The sequence below is a fragment of the Salvelinus namaycush genome, chromosome 28 (genome assembly GCF_016432855.1).
Source record: "Salvelinus namaycush isolate Seneca chromosome 28, SaNama_1.0, whole genome shotgun sequence".
In the NCBI taxonomy this organism is placed as follows: Eukaryota; Metazoa; Chordata; class Actinopteri; order Salmoniformes; family Salmonidae; genus Salvelinus; species Salvelinus namaycush.
Window position 1 is genome coordinate 7027772 of NC_052334.1, and position 26811 is coordinate 7054582.

The 26811-nt window shown below is 43.8% G+C and overlaps 1 protein-coding gene across 1 annotated transcript in view; it reads left to right on the plus strand.

The window, feature by feature from the left end:
- Positions 1 to 19302, plus strand: part of LOC120023004 (potassium channel subfamily K member 2-like) — a 21250-nt gene extending 1948 nt beyond the window's left edge. Inside the window, exons 3-7 of the mRNA XM_038966956.1 lie at positions 5273 to 5390; positions 6138 to 6298; positions 9522 to 9708; positions 10578 to 10717; positions 18955 to 19302. Of these exons, the coding sequence (XP_038822884.1) occupies positions 5273 to 5390; positions 6138 to 6298; positions 9522 to 9708; positions 10578 to 10717; positions 18955 to 19302 (954 nt within the window). The remainder of the gene's footprint in view (positions 1 to 5272; positions 5391 to 6137; positions 6299 to 9521; positions 9709 to 10577; positions 10718 to 18954) is intronic.
- The last annotated feature ends 7509 nt before the right edge of the window (positions 19303 to 26811 follow it).

Consider the following 26811-nt stretch of genomic DNA (forward strand, 5'->3'; position numbering starts at 1 on the left):
CGTTCCTGTCTGTCGGCCCACATATTCTCATCCACATCACACCGGATATTTTCCCTTCCAATGCAACGTGGAAAGAATATTTTGGAATGCCTTATCCATCCTCTGCAGGCGTCTACTGTGATGTCCTCACATGCTGCATCCATTGCAGCCAGCAGGGTCATCTGTGTGTGTGGCTGACGATCGTACACCTTCCACCTCCATGCTGAAAATAACTCCTCAATTGGGTTAAGGAATGGTGAATAAGGTGGGAGGAATTCTATGAGCATCCTCGGGTGGGTCACAAACCATTGCCTTATGATGTTTGATCGATGGAAACTCACATTATCACAAATGACCACATACTTTGGCAAATCCTCTCTAAACAGACCCCTCTCATCATCAGGAATGAGAGCCCTGTAGAGAGTCTCTAAAAAGTTGAGTAGATGCTGGGTGTTGTATGGCCCTATAAGGGGGATATGGGTTAGGACACCATGCTCCGAAATAGCAGCACACATGCTGATATTTCCTCCCCGTTGGCCTGGCAAATCCACAGTAGCTCTGTGACCGATGATATTCCGACCCCGCCTTCTGCATTTGGTCAGGTTGAAGCCAGCCTCATCCACGTATACAAAGTTGTGAGAGGGTTCACTTGATTCCAACTCCATTATACACTATATCCCAGAACACACAGTTGAATTGGTTTTGGTAAGGAAGAGTGACATAAAATGTACATATATTGCATGTTCCTTTCACAGCAATGGAAATGTGTGCAGTTTATGCTTACTGTACTATGTATCACTATAAAATGTTGCTGTTAAGTAGTTACATAGATATATGTTTTACATGTACATACTGGTACCGTAGCTCCTTAACTCTGTCCTCATTCCTTTGGAATGGTACACGGTACAGCTGTTTCATACTCATCTGGTTTCTATGCAGCACCCTGTCGATGGTTGAGATGCTAACCGTATGGATGTTTTCAAAGACATCATTGTCTTCTATAATGGTCCTTTGTATTTCCCTGAGTCTCATGGCATTGTTTGCTCAGACCATGGTGCAAATAGCCTCCTCCTGTTGAGGTGTGAAAAGGCGTCCTCTGCCACCGGTTTGAGGTAATCTTGCAGTCCTATATGGGGAAAAATGCAGTGATGCATCGCACACTTTCACATAGACAAAAACTATGCGAACACACATTTTACTGTAAAACATACAGGTGGGTGCATGTAAGGTGCAGTATGTATCTGTATAGAGTATATTTCTGTATGCTGTGAAATACAAGTGGACTACTGTAATATGAAGCATTGTAGGAAGTATACAGTATACTGCTTATATACAGTAACAGTGCACTGTACATTGGTGGACATACCTGTTCTCTCTTCGAAACGTTTGAACTATTGAGGACACGGTTGATCTCCCAATATTCGGCTGCACCCTTCGACCCGCCTCAGCCATTGTAAGGCCATGATTGACAACATGGTCTACAACAGTGGCCCTTATGTCATCAGATATGCGCCTATGTCCTCTTCTGCCTCTTCCTCTGTTTTGCCTTCCACCACACATCCTTGCTCCTCTTCTTCCTCCTCTTGGCTGTTGACCCTGTTCGTTTCCTGGTCAATCCATTATTGGAAAATTGCAACTCTGTGTTGTGGTCTGTCTATATATGCTTGCCAATTGATTCTTCATGAGATGCACCTTTGAGCAATTTAGACAACTGGTTGATTGTTGGTTGAACTAACACTTTACATTCCTTCATGAGTGAGGGTCAATTTCACCTGCACGATTCATCAATTCACGTTTTTGTACAAAAGGTCTAATAGAAATGTGTAAAACTATGCTTGACAGTTTATGACAAATAGTTCAACAATTTTGCATGTAATGGCTTATGCAAGGAACTAATTCCTAGATGTTTTGAGGGGTAAGACTATTCAACAGAGAACCATCTACTATATTTTGATCAACATGACATGAGCAATTGATAACGTGGAAAAAAGCTGACACTTGTACATTATCAATTGCAATTTGTTCAAAGGAATAAGAAATTGCTTTAATGATGTGCACAAGTGACTAGATGATTTGGAATTTGTACAAGTAGTATCAAGAATTGCACTTTTGATCTAAGAAATGCACCAAAGCGACTGAGAAAAACTGTAATTGCCAGAGTGACTCATTGAGAATGTATCTCTGCTGCCGTTGGTGCTGATTTGCGTGGTGAATTCCAAAATGTTAACGTTTTAACACACACTGATGTCACAGTGTGGCTTCAGGAAATAAATAAGTTGATTAAAAAGGACTTAAAACCACTCTGGGTCTTGGAGTGACCTCACTGACCGTGCTAACAGATGTACTGTACATGGTGGCAGGCTGAATTCGTCAGGGAATGAGCCTACTCCCTAGTCATCCCATTAGTGAGACCGGGGCTAACAGCTGCACTACCAATCTATTCAATGTCATAATGAGATATGAACTACCGGTGTGCCGCAAGGATGAGTCAGAGTTCCTCTCAGACAGAGGCGAGGTTGTTCTCAGCTTTAACTCTTCTCACAGTCTGACAGAGGTGACATTAAGCAACCAGCAGTCGTTTGGCCCTCCCTTCTCTGCTTATGTCCAGTAGAGCCATTAGACCATCCGAACACACAGGGTTTACTGTTTTCTTCTGCTGTTGAAAACCTCTTGTCTAGATATTAGTCTACTCGTTAAAGAACAGGCAAGAACCAGAAAACAATACTGAAGTCGTGTGTGTGTGTGTGTGTGTGTGTGTGTGTGTGTGTGTGTGTGTGTGTGTGTGTATGTGTGTGTGTGTGTGTGTGTGTGTGTGTGTGTGTGTGTGTGTGTGTGTGTGTGTGTCTGTGTCTGTGTCTGTGTCTGTGTGTGTGTGTGTGTGTGTGTGTGTGTGTGTGTGTGTGTGTGTGCGTGTGTGTGTGGTGCGCGGCGAACCGTTGGGGGTGCAGGGACAGCTCTGGTCGCTGGCATTGGTCACGTCCCCATTTTGTGTGTGTGTGTGTATGGCCATGTCCGAAATCAGTCTTTCCTAGTACTTATTACAAGTACATAGTGTGTACTAATCGTACTACCGATATTTAGAACATACTGTTTAGTAAAAATGTATAAAGCGAAGCAAGTACCGAAGGGAAACCCGAGTGTGGTGGCCTCGGCTGATCACATCAGCGGATATTGCACCATTTGGATACACACTCTACTTCCATGCGGGTCTATTTAAGTTAACCGGTTCTATACTTCCTCGATGCTGGATGTAACGCGCACGCTGGTGTCTCTTGCTGCCATTTCTGTTGCTGCTGTAACTAACTGTTACTGGCTATGCTTGAGTGTTCCTGATGTCCCACACCCTCTCCAGCCCCCACCTGTCTGGGTTCTGTTCCTGATGTCCCACCACCTCTCCAGCCCCCACCTGTCTGGGTTCTGTTTCTGATGTGTTTGTTTCCCGCCATTTGTTCATTTTGGTATGGCGCGCCTCTCAGGTGATTATCAGACACACATGGGTCTGGTAAGAAGATTCTCTTCCTCATTAGAATGTAGCAAATTCTACTGAAATGAGTATGACATCTGGGCATTTAAAGCATACTAGAATTTTGAAATTGTACAGTTTACATACACCTTAGCCAAATACATTTAAACTCAGTTTTTCACAATTCCTGACATTTAATCCTAGTAAAAATCCCCTGTCTTAGGTCAGTTAGGATCACCACTTTATTTTAAGAATGTGAAATGTCAGAATAAGAGTAGAGAGAATGATTTATTTCAGCTTTTATTTCTTTCATCACATTCCCAGTGGGACAGAAGTTTACATACATAGTATTTGGTAGCATTGCCTTTAAATTGTTTAACTTGGGTCAAACGTTTCAGGTAGCCTTCCACAACCTTCCCACAATAAGTTGGGTGATTTTTGGCCCATTCCTCCTGACAGAGCTGGTGTAACTGAGTCAGGTTTGTAGGCCTCCTTGCTTGCACACGCTTTTCAGTTCTGCCCACAAATTGTCTATAGGATTGAGGTCAGGGCTTTGTGATGGCCACTCCAATACCTTGACTTTGTTGTCCTTAAGCCATTTTGCCACAACTTTGGAAGTGTGCTTGGGGTCATTGTCCATTTGGAAGATACATTTGCGACCAAGCTTTAACTTCCTGACTGATGTCTTGAGATGTTGCTTCAATATATACACATAATTGTCCTACTTCATGATGCCATCTATTTTGTGAAGTGCACCAGTCCTTCCTGCAGCAAAGCACCCCCAAAACATGATGCTGCCACCCCCGTGCTTCACGGTTGGGATTGTGTTCTTCGGCTTGCAAGCCTCCCCCTTTTACCTCCAAACATAACGATGGTCATATTGGCCAAACAGTTCTATTTTTGTTTCATCAGACCAGAGGACATTTCTCCAGAAAGTACGATCTTTGTCCCTATGTGCAGTTGCTAACCGTAGTCTGGCTTTTTTCGTGGCGGTTTTGGAGCAGTGGCTTCTTCTTTGCTGAGCGGCCTTTCAGGTTAGGTCGATATAGGACTCGTTTTACTGTGGATATAGATACTTTTGTACCTGTTTCCTCCAGCATCTTCACAAGGTCCTTTGCTGTTGTTCTGGGATTGATTTGCACTTTTCGCACCAAAGTACGTTCATCTCTAGGACACAGAACGTGTCTCCTTCCTGAGCGGTATGACGGCTGCGTGGTCCCATGGTGTTTATACTTGCGTACTATTGTTTGTACAGATGAACGTGGTACCTTCAGGCCTTTGGAAATTGATCCCAAGGATGAACCAGACTTGTGGAGGTCTACAATTTTTTTTCTGAGGTCTTGGCCGATTTCTTTTGATTTTCCCATGATGTCAAGCAAAGAGGCATTGAGTTTGATGGTCGGCCTTAAAATACATCCACAGGTACACCTCCAATTGACTCAAATTATTTCAATTAGCCTATCAGAAGCTTCTAAAGCCATGACATAATTTTCTGGAATTTTCCAAGCTGTTTAAAGGCACAGGCAACTTAGTGTATGTAAACTTCTGACCCACTGGAATTGTGATACAGTGAATTATAAGTTAAATAATCTGTCTATAAACAATTGTTAGAAAAATTACTTGTGTCATGCACAAAGTAGATGTCCTAACCGACTTGCCAAAACTAGAGTTTGTGGACAAGAAATTTGTGGAGTGGTTGAAAAAAGAGTTTTAATGACTCCAACATAAGTAATTCCGACTTCAACTTTATTTCTGCGTACCCAGTCAACCTACTATTTAGAACTAAGTACGGGTATTCAGACATGGTCTATGTGTGTGTCTCATCCACAGCAAGTGGTGTCAGCGATCCGTTCAGGGGTGAACCCAGCCGGGACTCTGACCAATCACAGCAGCCTCTGGGACCTAAGCTCCTCCTTCTTCTTCGCTGGAACCGTCATCACTACCATCGGTAAGGGTGTGTGTATGTGTGTGTGTGTGTGTGTGTGTGTGTGTGTGTGTGTGTGTGTGTGTGTGTGTGTGTGTGTGTGTGTGTGTGTGTGTGTGTGTGTGTGTGTGTGTGTGTGTCCAACATCTCATTTACCCTCTCAGTACAGTCGTCATTACAACGTTCTTCTGTAAATCAATCTTCATGATTCTATCCTTCCTATTATCTCTCTGTTCTCCCTTCACTCCCCAAGGACCTGGGATTTAATTGCACTTCAAAAAAGACTGGATGGGGCATCTAACAAGAGGTGGAGGGATGGAGGGAGAGAGAGGTAGGGAGAGGGAGGGATGGAGGGAGAGAGAGGTAGGGAGAGGGAGAGGTGGAGAGCTGCTTAAAGTTTAGGACTAATTGGTTGGTGACCCACCCTAAGGACACAGGGGAGAAAGGGAAGGAAAGAGATAGAGACAAAAGAGAGAGTGAATAGTGTAAACATAGCACATAGACTGCTGTAGCTAATGGATATTATTACTGCCTTGTCTTCCTCCTTGTAAAGGGAAATGACATTCACTTGTTCCCAAAGGAAGCAATGCTGCAATAGAATGAGGGATTTCATTTCCAGACAGAATTGCTGTATTACGGTTGAAGAAAACATTTAAGTGACAAAGAACTAAACAATCAAATAACTAGTAGAATAACAAGGAAATAGAACATAGATACAATATTTCAGCTGCACAGTCTTTTAAAGATGCCTCATTTCTTCTGTCTCTCCAGGATTTGGGAACATTTCCCCCCATACGGAGGGAGGGCGTATCTTCTGTATCATCTATGCCCTTCTGGGGATCCCTCTGTTTGGCTTCCTGCTGGCTGGAGTAGGAGACCAACTGGGAACCATCTTTGGGAAGGCCACCGCCAGGGTTGAGAAGATGTTTGTGGTGAGTCCATGTAGAGGATGTGTGTGTGTGTGTGTGTGTGTGTGTGTGTGTGTGTGTGTGTGTGTGTGTGTGTGTGTGTGTGTGTGTGTGTGTGTGTGTGTGTGTGTGTGTGTGTGTGTGTGTGTGTGTGTGTGTGTGTGGCCACTCTTAATTACTTCTCTATCCCAGGAGAGTAGAGGCCTGTCTATTAGTCGTATCCCAGATGGAGGTTTTGAAATGACTATCCATTACTTCATTACAGTTAGCAACACTGTAGAACAGGGGTGTCAAACATATGGCCCACCAGGCTTCCAATCCAGTCTGCGGGTGGTTTGAGCAAAAAAAATATACATCACAACAACAACAAAAAGTGTATCATAATTCTTATTATTATATACTGTATATATACAGTACCGGTCAAAAGTTTGGACACACCTACTCATTCAAGGGTTTTTCTTGATTTTTCCTATTTTCTACATTGTAGAATAATACTGAAGACATCAAAAGTATGAAATAACAAAAGTGTTAAACAAATCAAAATATATTTTCTATTTAAAAATTCTTCAAAGTAGCCAACCTTTGCCTTGATGACAGCTTTGCACACTCTTGGCATTCTCTCAACCAATTCTCTCAATCAAGGCAAAGTGTGGCTACTTTGAAGAAACTAAAATTTGTTTAAAAATGTGTTTAAAAATGTGCTTAAAAACCAAAGCCTATGCAACATGAACCTATTAAAAACAGTACTGAAACAATGAGGTTTGTTCAGTACGGTAGAGGCCCAATACATTATTAGTGTATATTGAATTTGCTTGAATCATTATTATATTTTTTTTAGGTATGCTATGTGATCACACCGGTAATAGATCAGTTGCTGTATTACTTGTGAGGCTCAGCTGAGTGAGCATACATTTAAATATTTTACTGGGCTGATGGTGTCTGCATCTGATGATCAGTCTCAGCTGACACTGACCAAAAAGGGACACTGTCTTCCAGCTGATGGCGACACTCAAGTCGCACTGTATTAATTCACGTCTCATGCACCAATTCCTGTTGTTATTCCTATGAACAGAGAAAGTGAAATATTCCTTGATATTAAAAAGACCCAAGCAGCTAATAGTAACAACACAAGCCTACAGAGACACTTTCCTTCTCATTCATTACTGCTGCAGTGTTGGTTGTAGTCATTCATTACTGCTGCAGTGTTGGTTGTAGCGCTGAGTGGAAGTATGAAGAACGTGCATTTGAATAGCCTATTAAAACTTCTCTAGGATAGGGGGCAGCATTTTCACTTTTAGATAAATAGCGTGCCCAATTTCAACTTCCTTCTACTCATCCCCAGAATATAAGATATGCATATTATTAGTAGAGTTGGATAGAAAACTCTCTGAAGTTTCTAAAACTGTTTAAATAATGTCTGTGAGTATAACAGAATTTATGTAGCAGGCAAAACCCAGAGGACTAACCATTCAGATTAATTTTTTTTGAGGTCACTGTCTGTTCAATGAGTTTTCATTGGGATACTAGATTGCTAAGGGACTTGTTTGCAGTTCCTACCGCTTCCACTGGATGTCACCAGTCTTTGGAAATTGGTTGAGGTTATTCCTTTGTGCAATGAAGAAGTACGGCCATCTTGAATCAGTGTAACGTTATGTGTACTGTTTGAGAGTTGCGCAAGACTAGAAAAGTAGCGTTAGTTTGTTGGCCTCCTGTATTGAAAACAGATAGACCCGTCTTCAATTTGATCGATTATTAACGTTTAAAAATACCTAAAGCTGTATTACAAAAGTAGTTTGAAATGTTTTGGCAAAGTTTACACGTAACTTTTGAGATATTTTGTAGTGATGTTGCGCAAATTGGAAGCTGTTTTTTTCTGGATCAAACGCGCCAAATAAATGGAAATTTTGGATATATATGGACGGAATTAATTGAACAAAAGGAGCATTTGTGATGTTTATGGGCCATTTTGGAGTGCCAACAAAAGAAGCTCGTCAAAGGTAAGGCATATGCTACACTCTCTTTGTTTACCGTTGTGCTATCATCAGTAAATAGCATCTTATGCTTTCGCCGAAAAGCCTTTTTGAAATCTGACATGTTGGCTGGATTCACAACGAGTGTAGCTTTAATTTGACATCTTACATGTGTGATTTAATGAAAGTTCGATTTTTATATCATTTTATTTGAATTTGGCGCTCTGCATTTTCCCTGGCTTTTGGCCAAGTGGTACGCAATCGTCCCACCTATCCCAGAGAGGTAAAAGTGGTGACAGTGCTGAGTAAGAACTTAAACTCACTCATAAAAACAGCAGCTCTTTGCTGTGTTTGTTGACAGTCTCTCTCTAGTCGAGGTTTTAAAAGTTTTGAAATCTCACAGTATCAACTTTACTGTAGCTTTCTTTTACGCCTGCTACGTTACTGCAGACACGGTCATCTGAGCCATCCGATTGGCCAGCCGCAGGCCTATAGTACACTTGATTTGCTCTCCGGGCCATCCGGGAAGGCAGAGTTTGTACCTCCAGACGCAGGCTTTATCGTTGTTTTTTATACAGAAATGTTTGGCGATCGACTAGAAATACCTTTCGCGATCGACCGACCGGTTGGTGACCACTGGTCTAAATGAATTGTTTACGAGGTTTAACGTTTGATTTGTTACAATAAATAATTCAGTAATGACTCGAAAAAATTATGTAAATCATTCATTCTTATCAGCAGTAAGAAACAACTAGCCATTGACTGCTAACAGCGGAGCAGTGCTAGCTAACTGGCAAGCACAAAAACAGTCAACAACTTCGGGAGTAGAAACCCCCAGAAATTGTCTGATCGCCATCTAGTGGCGAAAGTAAGAATTGACGAAAATGTATAGTCAAAGGGGAGAATAATTATTCTGTCAAGGATTATTATGTTTTTAAATGGAGGCAGCATACTAAAAACAAAAGAAACATGACACAGTGTGTAAATGATAACACATTAGCGCAGGAAATGAAAACTAGAAAGAAAATTCCAAAAACGACAGCCAATTTTCGAATGCGGCCCCTGGGGCAAAATGAGTTTGACACCACCGCACTAAAGTATTGCCAGGAATACCGTCCCTCATGGCCACCTCCTAATCATCCCCAGACTCCAGTTGGCTAACTCTGCAACTCTTCCCAAGGTCATTGCTGTACATGAGAAATGTGGTGTCAATTTAGCTGGAATAATGGTTAGATAGATGAATAATCTATCTCCCTCCCTCCCCCCTCTCTCTGTAGCAGTGGGATGTTAGTCAGACCAAGATTCGTGTCATCTCCACCGTTCTCTTCATCCTGTTCGGCTGTCTGCTCTTCGTGGCGCTGCCGGCAGCCATCTTTAAACACATTGAGGGCTGGAGTGCCCTGGAGTCCCTCTACTTTGTAGTCATCACCTTGACAACCATTGGTTTCGGGGACTTTGTCGCAGGTAAATGTTTACGAAGGTAGTAATTCGATACAGGCCAAGTCCTAACTTTAAATGTGTATGGTTAAGTACACGTACGTACGCTCACACGAACACACTTTTTTCATTGAACCTTTAATTATACAGGTTTGTCTCATTAAGATGAAAATCTCTTTTAAAGACTAGTTAAAGGTCGCAGCAGTCGCATGAAGTGAGTTAGAGTATAGAAGAGATGATTGAATCCTAGAGTGAGGTGCAGCAGTCTCTGTCACACGTTAACCAATCACTCAGGGAAAGTGAACAGAATATACAGATCTGCTATTTTCATTTGATCACAACAGCAGGAAATGCAAATTGTAGTGTACTCAAAGCTGTGACGAAAAATGTATCAACCCCTTACAAAAAATGTCCTTGAATTATAATCCACATAATAATTCACATCTCCTGTTGCTGCAGGATTATTTTCCTGCTGTGAGAAGCAGGGTCAAATGAAGATAGGGCACTATCAGATAGAATGTACTGCTCGGAACTAGAACAAGGAGCTGGTCAGCCGGAGAGATAGAGAGAGAAAGTAAGGGGTCGTGTTGTAATACCTAACGTGTGTGTGTGCGTTTCTGTGTGTGTTTCTGTGTGTGTGTATGTGTTTCTGTGTGTGTATGTTTCTGTGTTTCTGTGTGTATGTGTGCATGCGTTCATGTGTGTGTATGTGTGTACGTGTTTGTGTGTATGTGTGTGCGTGCGTGTATGTGTGTGTTTGTGTGTACGTGTGTGTGTGTGTGTGTGTGTGTGTGTGTGTGTGTGTGTGTGTGTGTGTGTGTGTGTGTGTGTGTGTGCGTGCGTGCATGTGTGTACGTGCGTGTGTGTGTGTGTATGTGTGTGTGTGTCCTCTCCAGGTGGATCAGAGATAGAGTATCTGGACTACTACAAGCCTGTGGTGTGGTTCTGGATCCTGGTGGGACTGGCGTACTTCGCTGCTGTTCTCAGCATGATAGGAGACTGGCTCAGAGTCATCTCTAAGAAGACCAAAGAGGAGGTATCTCTCTCTGACACACACACACACACACACACACACACACACACACACACACACACACACACACACACACAGAATAGCATAGAATACACATTACATACATACAAACTTCTGCCCCCTGGGTAACCGTTATTCCTTCAAATCAACTATCTATATCTTCTGGGACACTCTCTACACAACAACCCAACAGATGGGGAGGAGGAAGAGAGAGAGAGAGAAAGGAGAGAGAGAGAGATATGTAGAGAGGGAGAGGAAGAGAGAGTGAGAGAGTGAGAGAGAGAGAGAGAGAGAGAGAGAGAGAGAGAGAGGAAGAGAGAGAGGGGAGGAGGAAGAGAGAGAGAGAGAAAGGAGAGAGAGACAGATATATAGAGAGGGAGAGGAAGAGTGAGAGAGAGGAAGAGAGAGGGGAGGAGGAAGAGAGAGAGAAAGGAGAGAGAGACAGATATATATAGAGAGAAGAAGAGAGTGAGAGAGAGGGGGGGGAGAGAGAGAGGGGAAGGAGGAGGAAGAGAGAGAAAGACAGAGTGAGAGACAGAAGAGAAAGAGAGAGGGGAAGAGAGAGAGGAGGGGAAGAATAGAGAGAGAGAGAAAGGAGAGAGAGACAGATATATAGATAGAGAAGAAGAGAGTGAGAGAGAGGGGGAGAGAGAAAGAGGGGGGAAGAGAGAGGGGAGGAAGAAGAGATAGAGAGAGAGAAAGACACACAGAGAGAGAGGGGATAGAGAGAGGGGGCGGAGGGCAAGAGAGAGCGATAGAGACAGAAGAGAGAGAGAGAGAGAGAGAGAGAGGAGAAGGGGAAGAGAGAGACAGAGAGACAGACAGACAGACAGAGTGAGAGAGAGAGAGAGAGACAGAGAGAGCGAGAGACACAGAGTGAGAGAGAATGTAAGTGTGTCAAGTTAATGAGTGTCACTCTCTCCTCTCTTGTCTCACTCTACAGTCTAATGGGCTCTGGTCCTATGATCTCATTAAGAACCACAGAGGCACCAGTAATGCAACACAACAGTGATGGAGTAGACCATACAGTATAATGTGTTTTTCCAGAGTGGGATAGTTACCACCCAAACAGTGACTGTACAATAGATTAGAATAAACATACCTTCTACACTTGAACAGCTCTCTGAGTGAACACCACCCAAACTACCGCTCCCACACCACCTCTCCTGTTTATCTCTTTCCCCCATTCCTCCGATTCCTCTCCTGTTTATATCTCTTTCCCCCATTCCCCCTATTCCTCTCCTGTTTATCTCTTTCCCCCTATTCCTCTCCTGTTTATCTCTTTCCCCCATTCCTCCGATTCCTCTCCTGTTTATATCTCTTTCCCCCATTCGCCCTATTCCTCTCCTGTTTATCTCTTTCCCCCTATTCCTCTCCTGTTTATCTCTTTCCCCCTATTCCTCTCCTGTTTATCTCTTTCCCCCATTCCCCCTATTCATCTCCTGTTTATCTCTTTCCCCCTATTCCTCTCCTGTTTATCTCTTTCCCCCTATTCCTCTCCAGTTTATCTCTCTTTCCCCCTATTCCTCTCCTGTTTATCTCTCTTTCCCCCTATTCCTCTCCTGTTTATCTCTCTCCCCCTATTCCTCTCCTGTTTATCTCTCTTTCCCCCTATTCCTCTCCTGTTTATCTCTCTCCCCCTATTCCTCTCCTGTTAATCTCTTTCCCCCTATTCCTCTCCTGTTTATCTCTTTCCCCCTATTCCTCTCCTGTTTATCTCTCTTTCCCCCTATTCCTCTCCTGTTAATCTCTTTCCTCCGATTCCTCTCCTGTTTATCTCTTTCCCCCATTCCTCCTATTCCTCTCCTGTTTACTTCTGTATCTTCCATTCATCTCCTGTTTATCTCTTTCCCCCTATTCCTCTCCTGTTTATCTCCTTCCCCCTATTACTCTCCTGTTAATCTCTTTCCCCCTATTCCTCTCCTGTTAATCTCTTTCCCCCTATTCCTCTCCTGTTTATATCTCTTTCCCCCTATTCCTCTCCTGTTTATCTCTTTCCCCCTATTCCTCTCCTGTTTATCTCTTTCCCCCATTCCCCCTATTCCTCTCCTGTTTATCTCTTTCCCCCTATTCCTCTCCTGTTTATCTCTTTCCCCCTATTCCTCTCCTGTTTATCTCTTTCCCCCTATTCCTCTCCTGTTTATCTCTTTCCCCCTATTCCTCTCCTGTTTCTCTCTTTCCCCCTATTCCTCTCCTGTTTATCTCTCTTTCCCCCTATTCCTCTCCTGTTAATCTCTTTCCCCCTATTCCTCTCCTGTTAATCTCTTTCCCCCTATTCCTCTCCTGTTTATCTCTTTCCCCCTATTCCTCTCCTGTTTATCTCTTTCCCCCTATTCCTCTCCTGTTTCTCTCTTTCCCCCTATTCCTCTCCTGTTTATCTCTTTCCCCCTATTCCTCTCCTGTTTATCTCTTTCCCCCTATTCATCTCCTGTTTATCTCTTTCCCCCTATTCCTCTCCTGTTTATCTCTCTTTCCCCCTATTCCTCTCCTGTTAATCTCTTTCCTCCTATACCTCTCCTGTTTATATCTCTTTCCCCCTATTCCTCTCCTGTTTATATCTCTTTCCCCCTATTCCTCTCCTGTTTATCTCTCTTTCCCCCTATTCCTCTCCTGTTTATCTCTTTCCCCCTATTCCTTTCCTGTTTATATCTCTTTCCCCCTATTCCTCCCATCCCCCTCTCTTCCTTAGTGGGGAGAACTGTATTTAAGCTGCCAGGCAGAACAAGCCCCTGCGCCAGCTCAGCAAAGAGGAACTACACTACAGATCTGATTAGGCCAATCACATTTACATCTTATCCTGAAACGTTCTTTGAGCCGTGCAGCCCTGTCTGCAGCTTGCTAGTCCAGGGATCCCTCGTCTCTCTTTTTCTCTCTCTTTCAAGTCTTGTTCGCCCTGAGTATATTATACAATATACAGTATATACCGTATATCAATATATCAATCAATCAATACTTTATCAATAACTCTCCTATATGTTTGACAACCACTAAACCAAAGAAGGTATCACACGTTTTGATAATGGTGTGTGTGTGTGTGTTTGTGTATGTGTGTATGTGTGTATGTGTGTATGTGAGTGAGTGAGTGAGTGAGTGAGTGAGTGAGTGAGTGAGTGAGTGAGTGAGTGAGTGAGTGAGTGAGTGAGTGAGTGAGTGAGTGAGTGAGTGAGTGAGTGAGTGAGTGAGTGTGTGTGTGTGTGTGCAGCGTGACGTGTCCAACATGCCATTTACCCCATGCAGTCAGTACAGTTGTGTGTATTTCCATGGCAGCTTTAATTGAACATGCATGTACAGTAATTGAGATCAAATCAAATTTAAATCAATTTTTTATTTGTCACATGCTAACAGTGAAATGCTTACTTGTGGGCCTTCCCAACAATGCAGAGAGAAAACCTGAGAAATAATAGAGGACCTCCCCAGTGGTCTAAGGCACTGTATCGCAGTGCTAGAGGCGTCACTACAGACCCGGGTTCGATCCCGAGCTGTATCACAACCGGCCGTGATCGGGAGTCCCATAATAGGGCGGCGCACAATTGGCCCAGCGTCTTCCAGGTTAGGGGAGGGTTTGGCCGGGGGGGGCTTTACTTGGCTCATTGCGCTTTAGCAACTCCTTGTGGAGGGCCAGGCGCCTGCAGGCTGACCTCGACTCCTTGAGGGCCGGGCGCCTGCAGGCTGACCTCGACTCCTTGTGGAGGGCCGGGCGCCTGCAGGCTGACCTCGACTCCTTGTGGTGGGCCGGGCACCTGCGGGCTGACCTCGACTCCTTGTGGAGGGCCGGGCGCCTGCGGGCTGACCTCGACTCCTTGTGGAGGGCCGGGCGCCTGCGGGCTGACCTCGACTCCTTGTGGAGGGCCGGGCGCCTGCGGGCTGACCTCGACTCCTTGTGGAGGGCCGGGCGCCTGCGGGCTGACCTCGACTCCTTGTGGAGGGCCGGGAGCCTGCGGGCTGACCTCGACTCCTTGTGGAGGGCCGGGAGCCTGCGGGCTGACCTCGACTCCTTGTGGTGGGCCGGGCGCCTGCGGGCTGACCTCGACTCCTTGTGGAGGGCCGGGCGCCTGCGGGCTGACCTCGACTCCTTGTGGAGGGCCGGGCGCCTGCGGGCTGACCTCGACTCCTTGTGGTGGGTCGGGTGGCTGCGGGCTGACCTCGGTCGTCAGGTGAATGGTGTTTCCTCCGACACATCGGTGTCGGCTGGCTTCTGGGTTAAGCGGGCATTAAGAAGCGCGGTTTGGCGGGGCATGTTTCGGATGGACGCATGAGCCTGTTGGGGAGTTGCAGCGATGAGACAAAATTGAAACTGGGGTGAAAAAGAGGGGTAAAATATCCCCCAAAATTGAATTAAGATAAAAGAAGGAATAAATACACAATGAGTAACGATAACTAGGCTATATACACAGGGTACCAGTACCAAGTCAATGTGCAGGGGTAAGAGGTAATTTAGGTAGATACTGTATGTACATATAGGTCGTGATAAAGTGACTAGGCAACAGGATAGATAGTAAACAGTAGCAGTAGTGTATGTGATCAGTCAAATGCAAAGGCGGGTGAATGCAGATAGTCCGGGTAGCTATTTGGTAGTCCGGGTAGCTATTTGGTAGTCCGGGTAGCTATCTAACTATTGTTAGGTTCTAATTTTTCAGAGTAAATAACTCACGGACACTAGAGAAGCTTAACCAAGTTTAATTCTTCCCAAAAGGTCGTTACAGCTGTAATTCAGACAAAAAAACATTTCACACAAGCACGGATATTTAACCCATTCTCCTAGGCTGAGTCTCCTCCTCCACATCCGAACAGACAATGCATCCCTGTTGCTAGACAGAACCTTAGTGATATCTGTTCTTCCTCACTTCATCTAACCTGACCTCTACACCAAAGTGCTCACTCCTCCCCAACTCAAGGCTGTCATGGTTATTGATACCAGACGGTGTCTCTTCTCCTCCCATAGGATCCCTGATGGCTAACAATAACATATCCTGACATAATGTAAACGTTATACATCACCCTCTCTCCCTCAGTGACATTGTAAGTTTCTAAGATCTCCACCCGTCTTCCCTTATCAATTCCTGCCACATGTAATCACTTCCCTGCACTCAACACATTCCAAGCTTAGTTGCACCCACTATATACCTTCCTCCTATAACCCTTAACTACTAGTGTAGACCCTCAACCTTAGCCCTCCATCAGTGACATGAATAAGTAACATTTAATATTCTCAGAACCCAACATTTATCAGTCTTATGGCTTGGAGGTAGAAGCTGTTCAGGGTCCTGCTGGTTCCAGACTTGGTGCATCGGTAGTCTTTGACAATTTCTGGGGTCTTCCTCTGACACCGCATGGTATAGATGGCAGGGAGCCCTGGGCCAGTGATGTACTGGGCCATACGCATTACCCTCTGTAACTCCTTGCGGACTTATGCCAAGCAGTTGCCATACCCAGTGGTGATGTATCAGGTCAAGATGCTCTCAATGGTGCAGCTGTAGAACTTTTTGATGATCTGAGGGCCCATGACAAATCTTTTCAGCCTCCTGAGATGGATAAGGCATTGTGTTGGTGTTTGTGGACCATGTGGACACTGAGGAACTTGAAGCTCTCAATACCCTCCACTATAGCCCTGTGGATGGGGGCGTGCTCGGCCCTCCGTTTCCTGTAGTCCACAATCAGCTCCTTTGTCTTGCTGACACTGAAGGAAAGGTTGTTGTTGTCCAGCCAGGTCTCTGACCTCCTCCCTATAGGCTGTCTCATCGTCGTTGGTGATCAGGCCTACCACCGTCATGAAGTCAGCAAACTTAGTGATGGTGTTGAAGTTGTGCGCAGCCACACAGTCGTTTGTGAACAGGAAGTACAGGAGGGGACTAAGCATGCACCCCTTAGGGGTGTTGTAGGTCAGCGAGGCGGATGTGTTGTTGCCTACCCTCACCATCTGGGGGCGGCCGTCAGGAAGTTCAGGATCCAGTTGCTGAGGGGAGTGTTCGGTTCCAGGGTTCTGAGCTTGGAGGGGACTATGGTGTTGAACGCTGATCTGTAGTCAATTAAAAACCTTCTCACATAGGTGTTCCTCTTATCCAGGTCGGAGAGGGCAGTATGGAGTGCAATATAGATTGTTGGGGCAGTATGCTAATTGAAGTGGGTCCAGGGTGTCTGGGATGATGGTATTGATGTGAGCCATGACTTTCAAAGCATTTCATGGCTACAGACGTGAGTGCTACAGGGCAAAAGTCATTTAGCCAGGTCACCTTGGCGTTCGTGGGCACATGGACTAGGGTGGTCTGCTTGAAACATGTAGGGATTACAGACAGGGTCAGGGAGTGGTTGAAAATGACAGTGAAGACACTTGCCAACTGTTCAGTGCATGCTCTGAGTAAGCATCTGGTAATCCATTCCATTGTGAATGTTAACCTGTTTAAAGGTTGTACTCACATCGGCTACGGAGAGCGAAATCACACAGTCGTCCAGAACAGCTGGCGCTCTCATGCATGGTTAAGTGTTGCTTGCCTCGAAGTGAGCATAGAAGGCATTTAGCTCGTCTGGTAAGCTCACATCACTGGGTAGCTTGCGGTTGGGTTCCCCTTTGTAATCCGTGATAGTTTGCAGGTCCTGCCACATCCGACGCGCATCAGAGCCGGCATAGTAGGATTCGATCTTAGTCCTGGATTGACAGTTTGCCTGTTTGATGGCTCGTCATAGGCCATAGCGGGATTTCTTATAGGCCTCCGGATTAGTGTCCCACTCCTTGAAAACGGCAGCTCTAATCTTTAGCTCAATGTGGAAGTTGCTTGTAATCCATGGCTTCTGATTAGGTTATGTATGTACGGTCACTGTGGGGGGGGGACGTTGTCAATGCACTTATTAATGAAGATTGTTACTAATGTGGTAAACTCCTCAATGTTATCGGATGAATCCCGGAACATATCCCAGTCTGTGCTAGTAAGATGGTGCCGACAGACATGGCAGCTCTGCTTCTAGCTCCTAAGCAACTTTGCAGTATTTCGATTTTTTTGTGTGTTACTTCTTGCATTATTAGCCCAGAATATTTTTTGTGTTATTACATACAGCGGGAAATAACTTGTGGATATCAGAGAGGTGGTAACTCACCAGCATTACGACCAGGAATACGACTTTCCCGAATTGGATCCTTTGTTCGTACCCCCCGGGGCAATTGAACTTACCCCAGAGGCTGCTCCAAGATGCCGCCGACGGAGAAGAGGTATTCAGAGTGGACTTCTAGTCCGACTCAGGAGGCGTGCACACCATCCACCGCTTCCGAGTATAATACTCGCTAATGTTCAGTCTCTTAACAATAAAGTAGATGAGCTCAGGGCGAGGATCTCCTTCCAGAGAGACATCAGGGACTGTAACATACTCTGTTTTACGGAATCATGGAAATGTGGAAAAAGGGAAGGGGTCTGAATACTTTCCGAATTCACTGTATATTATCCATACATATTATCCATGTCCTTGTTCAGCCAAGACTCCAAGAAAGATAGAATACAGTTCTTCAGGTTCCGTTGATAGGATAGTCTTGAACTGAGTTCATCCAGTTTGTTCTCCAGGGACTGCACATTCGCCAACAGAACAAAGGGCAATGGCGATATATTTGTTCGCCAACATAATCTCGTTAGCAGGTCGCCTCACCTGTCTTTTTTTTTACCGACGCTTCCTCTTTGGAGTCCTGATAATTAGGGCCTAGTCAGGAGTAAGCAGAACGTCCAGAGCTGCCGACTCGTTGAAGTAGACATTTGATTCCAAATCAAGGTTAATGTTCTGATGTCCAGAAGCCGGTTTCGGTCATAGGAAATGATGCCGGAGACATTATGTTAAAAAAAAAGTAGCAGAACAGGAGCCCTTAAAACGTCTGCTATCCGCTACAGCTTCATCTTTTTCAGGTGACTTCCTGGATATTATGAGAACAGCACAGTCTCACACAGCATTTATCTCTCTCGCCCTCCTCTCTCTCTCTCTCTCTCTCTCTGTCCCCCCCTCCTCTCCCCCTCATCTCTCTTTCTCTCTCTCTCTCTCTGTGTGCCCCTCCTCTCCCCATCATCTCTCTCTCTCTGTCCCCCCCCTCCTCTCCCCCTCCTCTCCCCCTCATCTCCCCTCCTCTCCCCCTTCCTCTCCCCCCTCATCTCTCCCCCCCATCTCTCATCCTCTCCCCCCTCTCCCCCTCCTTTCCCCCTCGTCTCTCCTCCTCTCCCCCCTATCTCTCCCCCTCCTCTCCACCCTCTCCCTTATCTCGCTCCCTCTAGGTAGGGGAGATCAGGGCTCACGCAGCAGAGTGGACGGCTAACGTCTCGGCAGAGTTCAAGGAGACTAGGCGTCGCCTCAGCGTCGAGGTCTACGACAAGTTCCAGCGAGCCGCGTCAATCAAAAGCAAAATGTCATCCGAGCTGGGCCCAAACTCTGACCCCGAGCTCACCCCACCCAAAAGGAAGATGTCCGTCAACTTCACCAATGAATTGGATCGGGAGAAGGAGCCGGTGTCCCCGCCTGTTACCAAAAATGGAAGTCCGATCCTAAACGGGAAGCGGGTGGACCCTAAGAGAGGTGACATTGCTATTACACCTCAAGTAGAGATCACAACCTTTCACCTCTGACTCTGCTTCAGCACGAGCCACGCCCACCTGGTTACAACAACCAATGGCAGCCATCTTTCAGCACAAAGTGGATGATGTCATTGATAAACAACTGCCCTTATGACGGACTATATAACAATATAACACTATGAATAAATTATGAAGCATTTTGATTTTGAACTACAGCCGAATAACAACATGAATTGTGAACTGTGAACAGATGTTAATGTATCTGAATAGAAGAGTCACGTTTGGGGAGTAAGGCCAGGGCAAATCTGAATTGTCATCCTATTCCCTGTATAGTGTTCTACTTAATGGCCATAACCTCATAGGGTTCTGGTCAAAAGCAGTCAACTATATAGGAAATAGGGTATAATTTAGGACATAGCCTTAGTTTATGTATACAATTTATTATGTTGCCAATGTATGAGGAATATTAGTGAGTACTAGTATGTCTCTATGCCTTGAGTCAGAGTTTGGTTCGGTTCTATAGGGTTCTAAAGGGTTCCAAGAGGGAACCTTTCCCTGACTGTTAACCAGAACCGGACCGCTCAGGGTTTTTTTTCTACTGAAGGAACCACAGCGGTGCCTTAGTACTTTTCTACCATGTGAATGAACAGACGATGCTTTCTCTTGTCGATCATAACGCTCACTCTTGTCATTTAAAACAACGAGACAGTTTGTCTGTAAAACTACGTGGCTGTAGTCCTCCGAGCTGCTCTAGGGATGCTGGGAGTTTGGAACATCAAATGGATGCTCCACTCCACTAGGACTGTTTCAGGACAGACATTTTAACATTGAAAAAAACTAGGCTTATGTCTTTTGACATAAGTGCCAATTATTTGCGTTGTCAAAATGTCCTACTACAGTACATACAACATCAATGTGAACCAAAACTCACCCTCGCCATGATGACAAAAAAATGGCTGCCTTGCCTCAACACATTTCCTAAATTGACAGTTCTGTTCAACATTATATTGTCGTATTCAGAGCTAATGCCAAATCTGAAGGAGATAAAAATGATAATGAATTTGGTGGGTGCTTATATTTGTTGTCCTATGTACAAGTGTATATTCATTGGAAATGTGTTTTTTGCATATTTTCCTGAGACAGCCTCAGATAGTGGGGTAACAGCCAGGGTCTGCCATAATCAACAGACACCCTTGAGCAATTAGGATTAAGTGCCTTGCTCAAGGTCACGTCAACTGATTTATTACCTAGTCAGCTCTGGGATTCAAACTAGCAACTTTTCAGTTACTGGCTCAACGCTCTAACCGCAAGGCTACCTGCCGCCCTAAGATGAGGGTGTGGCGGTTGACTGTTAAGATACCTGCTGTGTTCAGACTGTAAAATCAAATCTCTATATCATGTCTTCCTCCGTAAGGAGGTGGAGGAAGTAGATCCACATGGTTCATCAATCTGTTCAATGTCTCAGCTAGCTCTCAGCCACCGCTCGTCTCAGCATATCCAATTACGATTTATTTGTTATCACATGACTATCTGTCTTTTCATATGATATATTATCTTATAGCAGACCTTTTTATGTTCAATCTAAGGTATGTTTGATTGAAACCATAGTGGGGTATTTGAGAAGGAGGAGGAGGAGGGGTTGACCTAGCCGATGTGAACTAGCTAGTGAGAGCTAGCCATCGTGCAGTGACGTCACCCACCCGGAGATCTAGTCAACTGTCGCTCGCAGAGTGACAAGCTGGTCGGCTTCTGGCTCTGTCAGTAACACTGTTGGCTTGAGTGCATAAGTGTTGTTGTGGGTTTGAGTCCCGGGTTCGCCGTACAGGGATGAACTCTGTTACATTGAATTGGATGTGTTGCAGACGGATACACAGGCCAGATGACTTTGAATGTTACTTGAAACGTTACAAACGGACAAAGAGCTGATGAAACACAGTTTTTTACAGGCAAAACACACCAACACATGAAATCATTCAGCATTACACGCACACTCACACACACACCTGAGGGTTCTCTCTCACAACACCCTGTGTACACCTGCCATACAACATGCACTTTTATTTTACCGCCTGTGTTTAAAGTTACAACATTTTTATTGTTTTCACAGCTAACTCTCCATGAAGGCTTTTGTATCGTCGTTCTGCAGAGATAAACTGTAACTGTTCTCTTTATAGCGATGCTGCTGCCTGTCTGGCGCGCAGTCCACAGACATGTTGTATTCATTAGCGCCAGTGTGAAACCACGGCTACCGTTCCAATGTCCACGCTTGCATCCCACCTAGAATGCAAGCTTAATAAGTGGCAGGCTAGATGCTAAAGTGGATATTGGAACAGATCCTGTATGTGAAATCCCTGACACGAATACTATCATTTCAGAGAGCGCTACTATCTCTGACTGAACACCATTTAGTTATTAGGTAGTAGAGAGATAAACAGACCTGCTATCTTAATTTGATTGGTCTGATGTCACTGATCATTTTCCTGTGCAGGAGGATAAGCTAATTATAGTGTATTCAAGGTTTAAGGTCTAAAGTTTGGAATTTCCACTTTAAAATGTCAGACTTGATTTGCCCTAATGAAAAATGTATCAATCCCTACAAAAATGTTCATTAATTGTAATCCACATAATTCCCATTTCCTGCTGTGAGAACCAGGTGTAACAGTTTAACTTTAGTCCGTCCCCTCGCGCGAACCAGGGACCCTCTGCACACATCAACAACAGTCACCCACGAAGCATTATTACCCATCGCTCCACAAAATCCGCGGCCCTTGCAGAGCAAGGGGAACCACTACTTCAAGGTCTCAAAGCGAGTGACGTAACCGATTGAAACGCTATTAGCGCGCACCACCGCTAACTAGCTAGCCATTTCACATCCGTTACACAGGGTAAAATCGAGAGTGCATCTATAGGAGAGTGATTAGGGGGATAGAGAACAATAAAGTACTGTAATAACATGGGTCGTGTCTGAATACCCATACTTGCATTGTAAATACTGTAGTATGCTTTTTGGGTATGAGGAAATAGAACGTTTTATAGTATTGGAGATTTCGAAAAATGAGTATGCTTTAATAAATGCCAGGGTGTCATACTAATTTCGGGCTTGTCATTAAGTAGAATTCGCTGCACATTAGTGAGGAAGAGAATAGTATTTTCCCGACTCACGTGTGTTTGACCACAGCTGATAATCAGAATAATAGAGGACGCACGCTACTAAAATGAACAAATGGCGGGGAACAAGGAATTAGACGACGTCTTCTCGGTATGTTATTTGTTGCTTAATGTATATGTTTTTACTAAACAGCATGTTCTTAATAGTATGTACTACTAGTATTAGTACACGGTATGTCGTTTTAGTAAGTAGTAGGCAAGATTTAGGACACAGCCATGGTCTTACAAGCCTGGGGAGAAGTACAACAGAACGTTTAGGTCATTCAGGTCCTGACGATGTGTTGCTTGTTGTGTCCACGGCAGTGCCATAGTAATGGCTTGGTCTGTCTGTCTTTGCATTTTCTCTGTCTGTGTTACTGTCAGGCCTGGGTCCAATATGCATTTGTTTTGTTCCAAATACTTGAGGTGCATTTGATTTATCATGGCTAGCACGCAGAGTTTGCACTTGGGACTATTCCATTGGTTCCATTGGGCTGGACTAGTCCTTTCAGAGACGCTAACTAGCTTTAGCGCCTATTTACGATAGTATCTTCTGGCAGGAAGAGTTTTGTTAAGAGGCCCAACACTTGCTCTAAACGTTAACATGAATTGCTTGTGGTACGGTTTTGGAAACATAAGTGAAGAATTTTTCATAACAGCGAGAAATAATTGTCAAAAATCAAAAGGTTAAATTACTACACACCTTTATAGGGTTAGGGTTCCCTCACAGCCTTATATCCATGTTACAGCGCTTGTTTATGGAAAAAAAGATTGTTGACTACCTGTGCTTATTAGCTATCTGTTTCCTCGAACACCTTTGTCTAAAAGGAAGACAGACACCATAAACGTGTTGTTTAAAATACTGTCGGCTGCAACTGTGTTAAAACCAGTTAAAATACTCTACAGAAAGTGTATATTTAGCATTTTTGTGAAACTTTTTTGTTGTGATATGAAAGTAGCTGGCTTTATTATTTCCTGAACTGTACCGCAATTGAGAATCGATTCACATTTAGATGGAGTATTTGGTTGTTTTGGCTTCCAGAGCCAATTCGCCCTTTAAACAGAACATGAAAGGTCCTTGGACTATAAGGAGGAACATTAGGCTCCTTATAGTCCATTATTGGGCTAGGGCCAGACAAGCTAAATCAAGCGCATATGAAATGTGTATTTGGCCCATGTCTGGCTATTATTACAGTATCATTAGCTTTGACACTAACATGGGTTACTGATGGCTATTAATTAACATGTATGAACTGTTATTAACTCAATGCATGGACGGTATTCTGCAAATACAACACCAGATATTTTAAGTATTTTATGATTGTTAATGTTTGTTTTATTTGGGACAATTCTACGCTGTTGGCGCTCTGGCTGTTCGGCCCAGACTTTGTCATCCAAAGATAAACGTTCATTCTGAAAAAAATATCTATACGCTATGTAACTGATTTCTTTCTTTTTGATATATCTAATGACTTGAAAATATACATTATTCTCAATTCTTCTGTTTACTGCTTCATTCAAAAACACTCACCAGCCAGCCATATGACTTCTATTGATATGACTTGTGGTCCAACTGGACAGGGGTTTTGGTCAATTAGACAACATAACTGACGTTTCATGTGGATGAGTATGTCATGGTTGCTTCATTATCATTTTTACAACGATAGTTCACCTCAAAATATAATGGAATCAGATGGTGCCTGCCCAACTTTTCCCTTCATTGGTATGAAGCCTGCATATTTCTCCTGTTACAGTATCTACACAACAGATAGCATGGGATATGGACTCTAGACCATATTTTTTGAGGTATGATAAGTTGTGACAGGGTTTCGTTTCGGGGTGGACTATCACTTTAATCTGATGATGAGAGCGGAGAGACACCCCTAACTAAGTCTCTGGTTGGGACATACTGTCCTCAGAACGGGCCATTTGGAGTGTGAGGTGATGTTATGTAAGCTGGACTGGGTGGCCAAAGTCAACAGACAGACAGACGGTATGCAGACAGATATTACCGTCCCAGGCTTCAGATACAGCAGCCCATGGATATTATTCCATCAACCTACTACACACAGGCAGGCACGGATTCACACAGAGCATCAGGGTCAATTCCATTTTGAATTCCAGTCCATTCAGGAAGTACACTGAAATTCCAATTCCAATTATCTTCAATGCTTTTCAATGAGGAACATTTTGGAATTCGTGTTTGGTTTACTTTCTGAATAGACTGGAATTGAAATGAAATTGACCCCTAGCCCTGCACATCATACAGCACAGATATGCATGGCAGTGTGAGAGAGCAGAGGATGTTATTGTACCAACCTAGTTCCCACAGTGGTATCACTGCATAACAATCACTCAGCTGCTGAATCTGTTTGTAGTAAAGTTATAGTAAGTTTACGTACACTTTAGTCAAATACATTTAAACTCAGTTTTTCACAATTCATGACATTTAATCCTAGTACAAATTCCCTGTTTTAGGTCAGTTAGGATCACCACTTTATTTTAAGAAAGTGAAATGTCAGAATAATAGTAGAGAGAATTATTTATTTCAGATTTTATTTATTTTATCGCATTCCATTTTGCCACAACTTTGGAAGTATGCTTGGGGTCATTGTCCATTTGGAAGACCTATCTGCGACCAAGCTTTAATTTCCTGACTGATGTCTTGAGATGTTGCTTCAATATATCCACATAATTTTCCATCCTCATGATGCCATCTATTTTGTGAAGTGCACCAGTCGCTCCTGCAGCAAAGCACCCCCACAACATGATGCTGACACCCCCGTGCTTCACGGTTGAGATTGTGTTCTTCGGCTTGCAAGCCTCCCCCTTTTTCCTCCAAACATAACAACGGTCTTTATGGCAAAAAGGTTATATTTTTGTTTCATCAGACCAGAGGACATTTCTCCAAAAAGTAAGATTTTCGTCCCCATGTGCAGTTGCTAACCGTAGTCTGGCTTTTTTATGGCGATTTTGGAGCAGTGGCTTCTTTTTTGCTGAGCGGCCTTTCAGGTTATGTTGATATTGGACTCGTTTTACTGTGGATATAGATACTTTTGTACTTGTTTCCTCCAGCATCTTCACAAGGTCCTTTGCTGTTGTTCTGGTATTGATTTGCACTTTTCGCACCAACGTACGTTCATCTCTAGGAGACAGAACGCGCCTCCTTCCTGAGCGGTATGACGGCTGTGTGGTCCCATGGTGTTTATACTTGCATACTATTGTTTGTACAGATGAACGTGGTACTTTCAGGCATTTAGAAATTTCTCCCAAGGATGAACTAGACTTCTGAGGTCTTGGCTGATTTCTTTAGATTTTCCCATGATGTCAAGCAAAGAGGCACTGAGTTTGAAGGTAGGTCTTGAAATACATCCACAGGTACACCTACAATTGACTCAAATGATGTCAATTAGCCTAACAGAAGCTTCTAAAGCCATGACATAATTTTCTGGAATTTTCCAAGCTGTTTAAAGGCACAGTCAACTTAGTGTATGTAACCTTCTGACACACTGGAATTGTGATACAGGGAATTATAAGTGAAATAGTCTGTCTGTAAACAATTGTTGAGAAAATTACTTGTGTCATGCACAAAGTAGATGTCCTAACCGACTTGCCAAAACTATAGTTTGTTAACAAGAAATTTGTGGAGTGGTTGAAAAACGAGTTAATGACTCCAACCTAAGTGTATGTAAACTTCCGACTTCAACTGTACATATGTGACAGGAAATGAATAGACTACTGTCTGACCTGAAGCCATTACCCTTTACATCGGTGGGAATTGGCCTATATGGATAGAGATACATTGAAATGTTTCTTACAGAAGAAATATGAAAAGCATATACATAAACATTGTAACAATTGAAAGGTAACAATTTGGATATTATATGAAAATTATTCGACCAAAGTTGAGGACACAACAGTTCAAATGACACAAGACTGAATCCAAACATTACACTGTTGATTTTATGTGCATTTTACATTTACTGTACGCATTTGTTGATAACGAAATCTGAAAATACTCTGGATACATTCAGTAATATGATAAGAGTATTATTGGAAATTTGTTGGGTAGGTGCAACATAAGACAAAAAAATGACAAGGGTTTGAGTGAGAGGACTAACTGGTATCTCCAAGTGGCCACACACCTCTCCAAAGTGTGCACAGTTCCTAAGTAATTTCAATGCACTTTTATAACTCAAAGAAGAGTGTTCAACTATATGGTGCTTTTTTGATCTCTCCTAGCTGTGCCGTTGAGGAACTAGAGCAAGTACACTGGTAGTTGTTTTGTTTGGGACACAACCCTGCATCCCCGCCCTCACACAAATACTATTGTTAACGCAATCCAAAAACTGCCTATTATAAATCACAATCGGAGTCAGGTGGGCATCATTTGGCAGCTTGTTCTATTGCTAA